The sequence below is a fragment of the Macrobrachium rosenbergii genome, chromosome 27 (assembly GCF_040412425.1).
Source record: "Macrobrachium rosenbergii isolate ZJJX-2024 chromosome 27, ASM4041242v1, whole genome shotgun sequence".
NCBI classification, from domain to species: Eukaryota; Metazoa; Arthropoda; class Malacostraca; order Decapoda; family Palaemonidae; genus Macrobrachium; species Macrobrachium rosenbergii.
Genome location: NC_089767.1, coordinates 39,189,509 through 39,204,755, shown reverse-complemented (window position 1 = coordinate 39,204,755; position 15,247 = coordinate 39,189,509). Strand labels below are relative to the sequence as shown.

General features: G+C 35.7%; 1 protein-coding gene across 1 annotated transcript; it reads left to right on the top strand.

The window, feature by feature from the left end:
• The first annotated feature begins 7,779 nt into the window (after positions 1 to 7,779).
• On the top strand, positions 7,780 to 12,183 carry LOC136853671 (protein scylla-like). Its single transcript, XM_067129604.1, has 4 exons — positions 7,780 to 8,117; positions 9,503 to 9,683; positions 9,873 to 10,031; positions 10,168 to 12,183. The coding sequence occupies exons 1-4, from the start codon at positions 8,039 to 8,041 to the stop codon at positions 10,244 to 10,246; spliced, it is 498 nt and encodes a 165-aa protein (XP_066985705.1). The 5' UTR covers positions 7,780 to 8,038; the 3' UTR covers positions 10,247 to 12,183.
• The last annotated feature ends 3,064 nt before the right edge of the window (positions 12,184 to 15,247 follow it).

Sequence of the window (15,247 nt, the reverse complement as noted above, 5' to 3'; positions counted from 1 at the left end):
ATAATATATATATATAAATAAATAAATATATATATATATATATATATATATATATATATATATATATATATATATATATATATATATATATATATATATATATATATATATATATATATATAATGTTCGTGCCACACTATGTACTTGAAAACGTCCAGTATAATTTAACGAAATTATGCATACTTACATTATGTTTACGTAAGAAAAGTGCAGTACAGTCCTGTCCTAAGAATTCAAGATAATTGAAAGACTGAATTTTAGCTCTATACTGGTATTCAAGGGAAAGGAAAAAAAAAGCTCGTTCTCTTTATCTTACTAATTTGATATGATATAAAAATCCTGTGTAATTTATATATTACATTTAGGATTACCTCTGAATGCTAGTCGAACATGTTTTCTGCATGATGTGATTCGCCAACATGTTGCTGCTACACGCGGGGTAGATAGATTCACAAATACGTAATGTGCAATTTCAGACGCTTTACATCTCGAGCAAACTACAGCCCAAATGATTAACATTCCTAGAGGAGTGTCATAAATACTCAAAACGTATGAACCTCGGCTTAGTAACAACAGCTCACTCCCACACGTGGAAAAATTCTCGAACCTTTATAGTAGAACAATTTCTTGCGTCACCGTAACTTGTTGAAACGATCATACCCAGTTCATACCGGACGGGACTTAGGAGAGAGAGAGAGAGAGAGAGAGAGAGAGAGAGAGAGAGAGAGAGAGAGAGACAGACAGACAGACAGACAGAAAATGACAGGATGTTTCTAGGATACTCCAGAACCTTAACGCAATTTTATTTAGCCTAATTTGCGGACAGATGGCTTGATTGGATATCAGTAAGTCGTCATACTAATATTAATAAAAAAAATTGCTATTATAAAATCCGAAAATACAGGGAAGTTAATCAGGGCGATTCTACATTCTCGTAATAGCAGAATATAAGACTTCAGATAAGAACGAATGACATTTAGTAGGATACTTTAGTCGATTTTATTCGAAATGATACTGTCATACCTAAATATTCAGTATGAAGGATGTGTGTGTATATGTATATATAATGTATGTGTATAATTATATATACATATATATATGAAATGTATGTGTATAAAATTATATATATATATATATATATATATATATATATATATATATATATATATATATATATATATATATATATACATCCTTAGTACATTAACATATATATATATATATATATATATATATATATATATATATATATATATATATATATATATATATATATATATATATATATTTATTTATTTATTTATTTATTTATACACACACATCCTTTTATACTGAATATTTAGCTATGACAGTATCATTTCGAATGAAATTGACTAAAGTATGCTATAAATTGTCATTTGCTTTATCTGAAGTCTAATATTCTCCAGTTACGAGAATGTAGAAGTACCCTGATTAAGTTCCCTGTATTTTATGACTTTATAATATTTTTTTTTTTTAATATTAATATGAAGACTTACTATAAATCCTATTAAGCAAATTGTCCTCAAATTTGCCTAAATAAAATTGCGTTAAGAATCTGGAATGTTCTAGAAACATCCTGTCATTTCTCTCTCTCTCTCTCTCTCTCTCTCTCTCTCTCTCAAGTCCCGTCCGGTATGACTAGTGTATGATCGTTTCAACACGTTACGATGACGCAAGTAACACGTGGCCCGATTTCAAATATTCTCTCTCTCTCTCTCTCTCTCTCTCTCTCTCTCTCTCTCTCTCTCTCTCTCTCTCTCTCTCTCTCTCTAATATAGTATATAATATTACAGTACTTTTGTTTGAAGAATTCCAGGTTGACGAACGTCAATTTTTACTTAAATTCCCCTTTTTTTTTTATTTAATTTTCAATATATATTTTTCCAGTATCCTTTACTAATTTTACTGTTTTCCGAAGCTGTTGTAAGCATATCCGTTTGGGCTGAACATGTTTGAAAGTGTTTCCTTTTTTTTGCAAGTTAGAATTTTTCACCATATGACGACAAAAGCACAAGAATTAAATGGAGCACATTATCTTGATCTGGGGTCTAATTTTTTTCAAATATTATTAGATTTGCAAAACTCAAGGCTAATATATATGTATACACACATTATATATATGTATTATATGTATATGTATATATATATATATATATATATATATATATATATATATATATAATACACGTGTGTGCATATAGGATATATATATATATATATATATATATATATATATATATATATATATATATATATATATATATAGATTTGTATGTATGTATATTATACACGTGTGTGCGTATAGATAGACAGATAGGTAGGTAGATAGGAATGCAGATAGGCAGTCACGTAAGTAGATAGACAAGTAGATAGCATAGACAGGTATTTATGTATGAAGTTTCATTCTGTGCTTCTGTTAACCATGAGGGAAAACTCCCTCACAAGACGAATAAAAAAAAACAGAATACGAGATTTTTAATGACTGTTAAAAGTGATATATGTAGGCCACGTCTTTTAAAGGTCATTGATAAGATAAAGAGACAAAGTCTTTTTCTAATATTATCAAGCAGGTTTCGAAGGTACTTTGTGGCTGTTAAATTTGCTGGGGCTGTTAATTTTGCTGTGGCTGTTAATTTTGCTGCCTTCAGCCTGCGCCGCCGGGTGCCTGGCTGTGATCCGCTGTTGTAGGAATCTTTCTCACTATCGAGAACGTTCCGTTGGGAGAGGATTGGGAAGAGAATGGGAACGAGAGAGAGAGAATGGGAACTGGAGAGCTCTCTCTCTCTCTCTCTCTCTCTCTCTCTCTCTCTCTCTCTCTCTCTCTCATCTTGAAATTTTTTACCAGCTTCTCAGATTTTTTTTTCTTTTATTAGAAAAGTATTACATTTCTTTTACATAATAAGAAAAATATTACATTTCATTTTAGTATCGCCTTGTGACACATGTAACATCCAAGAGAGAGAGAGAGAGAGAGAGAGAGAGAGAGAGAGAGAGTATTGATTGAAGTGTTTTATTTTCTTTTATATACCTCAAGTTTGCATGAAGGTGGTATATTCGCTTTATTGTAATAAATAAACAAATGTAATATATATATATATATATAAATTATATATATTATATATATAATAAATAAACAATGTAATTAATATATATATATATATATATATATATATATATATATATATATATATATATATATATATATATATATATATATATATATATATATAAGGGAAAGATTTTCATTCCTCTTGACAGGAGAGAGAGAGAGAGAGAGAGAGAGAGAGAGAGAGAGGCAGGCGGTAACGATGATTTAATCATCCAGTTTTAGCGCTTCAACTGTCAGAGAAAACCAGTTTTTTATGAATAATACGTCCATTTATTATACGACCAAAATAAACGTGTTACCAGATAATGAATGACAAAAGATTCCTATTTAAGAAGTAAATAAATAAAGTTTGAAAAAAATAGAGTTTCCATAATACGTCTCTTTCCGTTCATATTTACCGCCTTTTCTCTGCCGCCCCCCCCCCTTCTGTAACCCCCCCTACCAGGAGCGGCATGCTGGCTGCCGATTGGCTCGCCGGCAGCCGTCTACTGACTGATCGGAGGACGCTCTCTCTCTCTCTCTCTCTCTCTCTCTCTCTCTCTCTCTCTCTCTCCATAGAACGTTCCGGAGAGGGAAACGTTCCCCGGGATATTTGAGTCATTTCCGTTTAAAATTATTATAGGAAAAAATGATTTAATGAAAAATGAATCTTGATCATTCCGTCACTAGCATAACCAGAGATTTATCGAAGTAAGGATGGCATTTTACTTTTGATTGTAAAACTTAAAGTGTGTTTTACATTTTTCTAAATACACGACTACACATATTTTTTGTTTGTGTTTAAATAATATGGTCGAAAGCTTGTTCATTTTTGTTAGATTATATCTCATATTCTTTCTGCAGACAAAGACAGAATGGCCAAAATTAATGTGTTCTTCTCTCTCTCTCTCTCTCTCTCTCTCTCTCTCTCTCTCTCTCTCTCTCTCTCTCTCTCTCAGACACACACACACACACCTCACACAATAAGAATGAACGTAATAACATGCTCTCTTGCTTCATGTAATTGCGAAATGTATTCAATTACCCTAACAAGGTGTTATTGTATACCGTGAATGATTAGCCATGCGCATATTTTCTATATTGACGGCGGCTGCAGAGAAAAAGTGGCTCAAAGAACTTCACTCTGATGATTTATGTCCGTGTTTAGAAGTGGTTAGAAACCTCGCTACATCAGCCAGAGACCACATTTTGTCCTTGTGAACGCAGGCAGTGAGTAGGTACCAGGGACTTAGTTGGCTGTGGTGGTCGCAGTTTTGGTGAAGAGGAAGGTGGAGCTAATAGTACCCTAACAGACTTATTGAGAATCAGATATGTTAGTGCTTTATGGAGCCACCACTTCCAGGGGAATGCAAATATGGCAAATATATTTATACATTATATATATATATATATATATATATATATATATATATATATATATATATATATATACTGTTAGTCTCAATAGCATTTCCCTCACCAATTTCTCTTTGAGATGTTTAATTGTGAAAATTGTCTTTTGGAACCTTATACAGTAGACCTATTCCCCTCTGTCAAGCCTTTTCAGAGTTAATTTTAAAGAAGACTTCTCAGTTATTCTTTATATGCACTCCAAACCCACCAACTTGGCCATCTCTTCCTCTGTCACCTACCTACCTACCTTCACATTCAAGTCACCTAGCACATCCACCCTTTCCAACTCTCAAAGCTCAACCGTCAGTGATTTGTGTGTTTTGGGAACGTCCTTTCGCTTTCATTCTTGGACCAATTACATTTTTATCATCGCAGATTTTCCTCAAGACTTATTCGATTTTATCCACACACACAGCAATCCTTGGCGTAAGTGAGTCACGCCAAAAACAATAACAATAATTCTTTGTCCTTCCTAGTCATGGACATCCTGCCCTTTCACTTTGGTCACACGGAGTGCCAGAACAGTAAGTTTTCTCACCATAAAAATATCAACTATCATAAATATTTTTTCGCTTTTTTTTATTTTGTTCTGCGCAGCATCCACTCATTCAAAACCACGGGGAGAGAGGGAGAGAGAGAGAGAGAGAGAGAGAGAGAGAGAGAGAGAGAGAGAGCAGCTGAAAAGACGAATAAAATTGAAGGAAATATATATATATATATATATATATATATATATATATATATATATATAGAGAGAGAGAGAGAGAGAGAGAGAGAGAGAGAGAGAGAGAGAGAGAGGAGTTTATGACGAAGAAGAGGTAGCTGAAAAGACGAATCAAATTGAAGAGAAGAGATATATATATATATATATATATATATAGAGAGAGAGAGAGAGAGAGAGAGAGAGAGAGAGAGAGAGAGAGAGAGAGAGAGAAGAGAAGAGAGAGAGAGGAATTTATGACGAAAAGAGGAGGCAGCCGAAAAACAATATAAAAAATATATATGTATATGTATGTATGTTCTATAGAGAGTCAAATGTAAGAGAGAGAGTAACTGTGCACTACGAATTATACATCATCCGAATTGACCTAATGCCTAAATCTCAGTTATTGTCAGATTTAACCTAAAAAAACAGTCGTTGCTTCTTTATTTCCTTCCTACATTCAAGCGGACGAGACTGTACCTTAAACCTGCATATTCACCATTTCCTCCTTTCAATTGCGTTTTACTTATTTGGGCGAATCATTTTTGCGGTTTTTGGGGAACTGGTTCATTTTAAGAGGCCACGGCATTCTGTGAAAGCTCACTTGGCAACGTAGTGTAATTAACTTCTTTTGACGTGGATCATGAGGTTAATGAGGTTATTAACAGTGATAATAAATGGTATTCATAAGCTGGGAATACGGAAGAGCGCATGACACTTGTTCATGACTGGTTTTGTACGATTTAAATTTGGTGTGTTTAGGCCAAACGGTTGATTTTTTGTGAAAGTTCAACTAATATTCATTTGTAAATTTATTTGTGTTATGTAGACAGAATTTTTGGTAAAATGTTAGAAATAAGTATAAGAAAAAGACTCTCTCTCTCTCTCTCTCTCTCTCTCTCTCTCTCTCTCTCTCTCCCTCTCCTCCTCCTCCTCCTCCTCCTCCTCCTCCAGTCGGTACGTGCGATTCACCATATCGAAGTGAGTCATGTCTGACACTTTGAGAAACACAAATCGTTACGTTACCTGAAGATTATTACCATTTGGTGGGTTTTTATTAGGAAGTTTGTGGAAGAAAACCAAAATGATAAGAGCATAATACTTCATTGTTATCCAAGTCACTACTGGCGAGTTTTAGATTTGGTTGTTTGTCTGTGTGCGTGTGTATGTATGTGTGTCTCTTCTCACCCTGGGTAGACATAGATATCGCATTAATCTATCACGTACGCAAAATGCGTGAAGTCGTTTGAATTTCGTGATTATTTTTCTATTTGAAAGCTCCCAAATCTAATTTAAATATTCAATAATTATCTATGTAGCTTGAATTTTACATCACTTTATATCTCTCTATAGACCTATGGACTGTCGTGATCGAACTCAGTTGTAAAAGAAATGTATGTAATCTCAGTTTTTTTTTTCCCAAAGTCATTTGCAGAACAATGCGTATAGTAATCCGAACTGGTCTCGTATTATTTCCTGAATTATTAAGAATAACATCCAAAATTTTTTGTGAGTCTCTAGTGAGGTGAGCAGTAGGTTCTCGAAAGATCTCGGTATAGATTTTTAGGACAACGAAATGACTGCAGATTTTATATTTCATTTTAGTCAAAGAATTTCATAACTTTAGAAATCAATATGTATCTTATTTTTATTTTCATTCTCATGATTAGTGTAATACAAAGTGAGAAGACGATAGTAAATATATATAATAATATAATTCATGACACTTCCTGTTCTTGTTTATCCTCTTAAAACACAAAACCATATTATTTTTATATAATCGTCTAATAATTTATTTTAACCGGCCAAAGCTTTCTTCGGAGAGAAAATAAATAATTTTTTGTTCGATACGAAACTCCTTTTAAATGAAGTCTCCGGTAACCTTTCTCCATCTCAGGCTCTTTGTTTGTTTGTTTCCGCTTTGTAGGAGAAAAATGTTTATTCGCGAGAGGGGATCTCGCTGCTATTTTTTAACTTCGACGACACTTTTTACGGTAAGATCGCTTGTCCAATGTAAAAAGCAATGATGTATACACGAATTTTCACCTTTTTTTAAATAATACTGTATTTTATATCTTATACCGGCATGACTCAATATCGGCTCTTAACATCCACCCGAGCGAGGTGAACAAAGACACCGGGGAGGATGTTGCCTGTTAGGAAATTTTGATCGATTAATTTTGCCACGAAGATCGTTGAGAATGTGGATGCTTATATATCAGGAGATTGTATTTTCATTTATTTACAATTATTAGTTCAATAGATTGTTAAGAAATAGATTACTTTCGTGCATAAAAAGCATAAAGCAAACGCTTAACATATTACGATGCCAACTCCAGCCCTTGAGGGTCGCGCATGCGCTCACGGCTCATGACGATATTTTGCGGCATCCAACGTTACGTTCAATTTTGTATCGCCAACTCTTTGTTGCCAAATAGGCGTGACAGCAGTAAATAAAGCATTTCAGTTTGTCGGAAAAGCGCGTATCAGTTACCGTCGGTTTAATTAATCATTATGATTGTAAAACGGCATAGCGTTGTATTTATACTTTTAGCGGAGTGGCCATACCGGTGACCAAGGATACCGTAGGTGAGTGAAAACCTCTGGTAAAATTCTCGTGGAAAGCGGCAACGTCCAGTTGCATGAAATAGCTCGTGTTGATCAACGGGAAGCTCAGTCAACGCTCACAAGCCGAAGAGCGAAGACGTTAAGCCAAAGCTACCCCGGTACTGACAGAGACCGCTGCCACTGACAGGAACTGAGCTCGTACAAGAAGAACGTCTCTTAGTGAAGAAGTGAATATTCGGTAAACCATGGCTCATCTAAAGGTGCTCACCCCCTCACCATCCTCAACTTTGAGTGATCTCCTGGGACCCCTTCCTACTGAAGAAGGTAAGAGATTGAGAAGATTTTAGTCCGTGAGTAGTTTTGCGAGCTGTCAAAAATTATTCCCTTTTTTTTATATATATTTTGATACTTAAAATTTTGTACCATAAGCTGATGTTGGTAAATTAAATGTAGTTTCTGTTAGTGCTGTAGCTTAGTGAATGTGATGCCAGAGTATATAGGCTAATTTAAAATTTTAAAAATTCTCTTAACTGGACGTAAAGTACATATATATTTTTAAAGTGTTGTTTTTGATGTTAAAAATGGGAAAATTTAGAACTTCGATTTAGGAACTTGTAGCTTAACTAATCGTTGTGGCAAAGAAGTTTTTTAGGATAGTTTTTTTTTTTTTTTTTTGCTGAGCTACTTTTAAATAGGCCTAAGCGAGGTGCTCCTTAGGTTTAAGAAAAAAAAAATATATATATATATATAGCATTTTACTAAGATCGTTGTCCGTGCATATGCCGTGGCTTGTTCCAACCAGCGTTCGGTTTGCATTTTATATTTGTTCGTAGGCCAGTTTTTTTTTTTTTTTATACTGTTTCCGTTTGTTCGTAGGCCAGTTCTTTTTTTATAATGTTTCCGTAAGTGTTAGCCAAGTAAAATCAAATAATGTCCAAGTAGATATTGTAAATAGTGCTAAATAAGGCTTAAGTTCATTCCAATTTAAACTTGGAAAGCCCCTTCTGAAACTTTCAAGTATGATCAAGTTCGCCGACAATATTTAATGTAATTATTTGAATCATGGGGCGAAGTAATATTCTCAAGCTATGCTAAGCACGGATAAACATCGAGCTCAGTTATGTCAGAGATCGAAGTTTTCCCGTCAAGAGCTTTTATTCTGTAAGGGGAGGGGGGGGGGGGAAGAGGGGAGCTAGTGGGGAGGGGGAAGGAATCGGTAGAAAGTATGCTGTTGCTAGGCGGTCGTCCCTGTGGTTTGCGTCCCATTCCTCCCCCCCCCTCTCTCTCTCTCTCCCTCCCATCCCCCAACCTACCCTCCCTCATTCACCCATGTATGTGGGAAGTGGGCCTCGGGGAATGGGGAGGGAAGAAAAATGGGGGTTAAGCAGCTTGTCGGAGATAAAAAAAAAAAAAAAAGAAGAAAAGGTTAAAACATGGTTGCTTGGTGTATCGTAAGGGTGAGATGGGACGATGAGTTTTCACTCGGGTTGATTAGTCAACTCTGTATCTTTATAGTTTGTTAAAGGGGAGTAGTCAGTGATGTTGCTTAATCGTTGGGTCTATTTTCCCTAGGGCGTAGGATATGCTTCAAGACTTTGGTGGGTCTTGGGGCAAAAATGTAAGCAGAAGTCGAATTAAATTTGGTATTTTTCAAAAGTGGTTATATATTGAAGGTGGAATTTTATAGATTTTTCTCTCTCTATCTACAGACTTAACTGAAACGTCTTTGGAAGACCCAACTGAAGTCCTCACTCGAGCTTTCCTCAGAAGAAGAGTAGAGGAGGAAGTTAGAACGAATACTCAAAACAATATTCTGCTCCCACCGCATCTACTGGACCAAGTAGCTGATCATGTCCTCTTTTTTGCAAAGGACGAACCTTGTGGATTGAGGTGAGTGCTGTTTCAAATGACATTATACTAAATTCTCATTGTGTTTATTGAATATTCTTGCATTTGTCCATTTTTGCTCAAAAGTTAAAGAATATTCTGATTTTATGAATTCAGTGTGAGCAGCCCCCGTCTGAGTTATTGCTCAGTTGTAGCCTTTGTGTCTTAATGTGTTATTTTGTTGCTCAACAGAGGGTGCGTTCTTACGGTGATTTGGGACGATGGCGAAAACGGCCAGCAGCAGTTAGCGCAAGTCAAAGCCGACGCCACCACCCCAACCACCCACATCTTGGGTTTAACGCTTAGACCTGATCCAGCCTCCTGGTACACGAAAATGGCCAGAATATTTAGGTGAGTGTTGTCAGTTTGTGCAGCGTTACGCCATCGTTTTGTGATTTGGTTGGGATCGTAGATGATTATCACAGTCCATTTCTGTAGTGTTTTTTTGTCTGTTACTCTAAATTGTATTCTTTTTTTTCTACTACAGGTCGCTGGGGAAAAGGCGCATGGTCGTCTCATCCCAATATGATCTCACCAAAAGGAGGCTATACAGCTTTGAGGAGTAAGACTCCTGCCAATGGAGAGAGAAAGAAAACCATTGTAAACACGAGCTGCGGCGCGAGAGAACAAGATTCGGAATGGTTACCGACTGCTGCTTATCAACAAACACCTCTCCCTCCAGTTTAAGAAGATGTAAGAGAACCGTATGTGGACATATTTGTCGTGCTGAGAAAAATGATACTTCCTCTCCCTCCCTTAGCTTCTGTTTTGCACAGTCGGCTTCTTCAAGTCTCAAAAAGTATTGCACACAGGTTTTTGTCCCTGTTGGGTAATGTACAAGTATATAATGCAGTATGTTATGACGTTGTTCTTGAAGTGATCGTAGCTATATAAAAAAATAGAGCCATCTGTCATCTTATATGTGTTTCAAGTCATTTGTAGTTGTTTTAATTTTTGTAGTAGTTATACGTCCGAATATCATCATCTGTCATACAGTTTCTCATTTATTTTATATTTCAGGCCTGTTTAGCCGGCCTACTAGTTTATATACGTGGTTAAGACATCGGTTATTTTGTTATAATCATTACTCATTTTGTAAGGCATACTGGAGATATTATTTGGTGGACTCATGATAGTCTTGCATCTTTTAAGTTTGTCATGTGTGCGCCCCTGCCTGATTCATTTTGCAGAATATGGCCGGGGGGGTGACATCCTAACGGATTGTGGCCCCCAATTGTCCGTCATTGTATGAATGTTTTATTTTTCTTTGCTCCTCCGAGTGATTAGAAGTAGGGTTTTACTTGACCTGAAAGGAAGCTACATCGATCTCTGTACTAATCTAAAGAAAGATTTGAAATTACATGTTTCAATGTGTGTGGTTGCTAATATTAAGTTCTCTAACAAGAGAGAGAGAGAGAGAATAGTTAACAAAACGCTTTTTTTCATTAAGGTTTTTTTTTCAATGGTGTACGAAGCTAAGATTCGTACGTAACGAAGTTCTCAAAAGTGGAAGATGGCTAGAGAATATTATTAAGTGTTCAAAATAATTGAAGCCCAACAGTTTTACAAGTTCAAAGAATTGTATATGTGTAAGGGTTAATGTTTTCAGCTATTTTGTCATTTTTTTTTTTAAGTTTCGACTTACCCAAGGTGTTAACTTTATAATTTCCTGTGAATGTTAAAAAACAAAAAGCAGTGTTTGCTGGTAGATGAATTATCATGCTTTCACTGCTTGTGTCTTTTTTTTATATATATATTCAGACGATACGGTTTTCGGTTCTACAAATGTTACACTGTTTGTAGCTCACGGACTTGTTATTTGAATCTTTTTTTTTTATTAACTTTTTTTTTTTTTTTTTTTAATCTCTAGGTGTTCCCACAGACCAACCAGTGTTAATTTTGGTTTCCATTCATGAATGCCACTTGCCTACCTACCTTACTTACCTTATATCTTTTGAGGTTTGGTTGAATGTCATGATATAGGTAGATAATTTTTTAATTTTTTTTTTTTTTTAATTTTCATCAAGTGGGCTTCCAGCAATGTCGACTCCTACAATATAAAACGCGTACAAAGATATTTAAGTATTTATGAATTAGATCTTAAGAGTCTAAGAGAAGCATTGTAAAAGAAGAAGAAGAAAAAGTTACAAAAAAAAAGAGAAAAATTATGGATCACAACTTTATACTATAATATTGTAACCTTGAAAGATCCCCAAAGCTCGCTACCTATTTATTATATATACTGTATATGGTTTTTTCATGGTTTTGTATGCACATTTAGGAGAAGGTGTTGATATAAAAAAAACTTTAGTGCTGTGGTGGTATTTGGTACTCTCTTTTAAAAAAAATATACAAACCATAAGGTTATGTGGTGATGTAAGATGGAATACGGGAACACACGAAACCTAGTCTAGGCTTGTAATAGCCACATGTGATAATAATGTTACTTTGTGATATTTTTCTATATAGAAAATAAAAAAAGGTACAAATGTAATAATTTAAAGCTTTGTTTTATTCGTTGGTATCCTATTTATCATATGACCATTTTACTCTATTCAAACTGGAGATTGATTGACTCATGATCTTTTAGGCTAAATGGCTTTGATATAAAGAGAATTATTATACTGTTCAGCAACTTGGCGGTTGTGTCTGGGTGATGTGAAACCCGTCACATTATAGGACTAAGTTGCCCATAGTGATTACTGATAAATCATTTTTTTGTTGGATTTTAAACATAACTTATTGAAGTTTAACAATCACAAATTACACCAAAGAATCGAGGGTGTTCACAAAATATCAGGTTTTCCCTCAAAAGTGCTTATACTGTTCCTCTTGTACGAAAATCGGTTGAATGGTTAGTACAAGCTTAGTCCGGACTTATACACGTAAGCACATTTTGATAACTAAGAAAAAAGTATATATTTAATATAAAAAAAAGTGTTTAAAAGAAAACTAAATTTTCTCAAAGTTGAAAAAGTTCGTCATAAGCCTAGTTCTCCATCTGTGAATTCATGCGCTCTTTTGCATAGGCTATGTCAAACCTCAACAGCTTGATCATGAGCTTTTTCTGATTTATATATTCGCTCAGTTCGTCACGCCTGTCTCCAAAGGCTTACTGATGTGGAAATTATATTGTTCGTTAGTGAAAACGAACTTGTTTATATTTTTTTATTGCATTTATTTGCATAAGGTGGGTGCGGGCTGTAATATGAAATCCAAATTTAGCCCAAAGAAGGATCGAGGGGTTGCTTCCTAGTCGCTTGCAGTTACTGAACAATAATGTTTTAAAGAGATTTGTCATATTCACGCACTTTCAATAATGAGTGCTACTATATAACAGGTGGAGTTAAACTTAGACCTATACTAGATGTGGTAATACACCAATATCGAAATAATAGCGCAAGCGATAATCAACTGTTAATGCAGTAACATCCAGCGAAATTTGGAAAACGAACGAAGCAAATTTGGAAGGATTTGAGCAATGGTTTCTGTACAATCGGGCAATAAAGGTCATTCTGGATGGGAGCTCGGAGGCAGCGAATCCGTGCGTGCGTCGGTTCGTTCCCCTGTGGGTGTGTCCGCCATGTTCGGTTGCCAAATTTTCCTTTTCTGTCTTTCAGCAATTTTCACCGGCGTTGCCTGTAATTCAATGCATTGTTTTTGATGACTGGACATTTCGTCCACGTCCAAAAGAAGAGAGAGAGAATTTCGGTATTATTAAGCCTTGTTCGGTTAGAAATTGTTTGTTTTTGCGTTCGCTGATCAGGTATTCGTCAGGCGTCCAAGTTGTGTTCACCATTTTTCATTATTCATCGAGTGATGTCATTCCCTTTTGTCCAGATTCAACTCTGTTGAAAATTGTAAAAAATAGATTATTCTTCCTCCCGAATCTTTATTTCCGAGGTTGGCTTCCTAGAAACCGAATGCAAATACTTTGTAGAAATCACGGAGGAAAAATAAAAAGGAAAGAAATCAGGAAAAAACAAACGAACACCCAGAGGCAACACTTAATTTCATGACCACAAATTGCAGGTGTGATACATCGTAGCTATTGTTACCTGTTGCAGTCTTGATAGCTTTTAGCGACGTGAAACCGCTTGCAATTGGGCGAGGAGTTTTTTTTTTTTTTTTTTTACGTGCGGGAACATTATTAATTCATTTTAATTCCAATGATTTTTATTAGAGAAAATAAGAAGGAATCAAAGCTTAAAAATAAATTTCTGTGCGGGAGAAAATATTAAGAATATTTTGATTCTCTGTTAATGCAAGTTCCGACGCCTTGCCTTTGCTCAGGCAAGCATGCATGCTTGGCTTCATATGCATTCATTACTGCCTGTGGGTGTTTTGTGCATTTAAACACCCTTGTCAAGGGGTACTCTCGTAGAGAGGAGGCTGTTGAACCCGGGCAATAAATGAAGACTGCGCATGCCCAAATGCGCAGACGCCGGATGCTTGCTTTGCCCAATTTATCTGGATGATGTATATGACTCGTTCTCTGCGTTAGAATTTTATTGCAGGGTCTGATAACGAAATTGGTTGACTCTTGATCTAGACGCAAGTGTTTTTATATACTTTCTAAAATTGTCAGTAATTTATGCATGAGTCTAGAGGGTAAGCCCCTTAAGAACGCTACGTACCGTGCCAAAGCTTAGACTAGGGTACTTCTGTTTTCCATGCATGCATAATGGGGACGCTACGTACCGTGTCAAAACTAGGCCTGAGGTACTTCTGGTTTCCATGCATACTTCAGGAGGATGGTACGTACGTGCCAAAGCTAGGCCTAAGGTACTTCTATTTTGCATTCATAGATAATGGGGACGCCACGTACCATACCAAACGTAGTACTAAGATACTTCTTCCATCGCTTATACATTCGGGGCGGTGAAATACTCCGGCCACGTGCTGGATGATGGCAACAATGAACGTGGAGTTAAGAAATGTAGAAACATAGAGATACACATTGCGTGTTGAGATATACAGATAGTCCCGTAATTCATATGAATTACTTCGGTTTTGGCTGGTGCTCATGTGGTTGACACCAGTTATTAATTGTTGAGACAGACAGCAGCGCCGGCGACTGAATTCCCTCATCGAGTACGGATTCGAAAGCCTTCTCGGACGGGAAACATTATTCACTTTTCGATTTGTTTAAGTACTCTTATTTTATTTTTGCGAATAGGTGTTCAATGCCATTTTTGCTCATTACGGTATGGGGTGTGCAGTCTCTCTCTCTCTCTCTCTCTCTCTCTCTCTCTCTCTGTCTCCCAGTGTCTTTGTCCTTGGTTCTACCTCGAACGCACGTAAACATTCTCTCTCTCTCTCTCTCTCTCTCTCTCTCTCTCTCTCTCTCTCTCTCATTATATATATGTACATACTGCATATATGTATAATACACACACATTTATATACATATATGAATGTTTTTTACCGTAATACAACAGTATAATATGAAGATAAAAAAAGGCCCATAAAACACGTTCAAATTGTGTTTTATGGGCCTTTTTATCTTCATATATATATATATATATATATATATATATATATATATATATATATAGAGAGAGAGA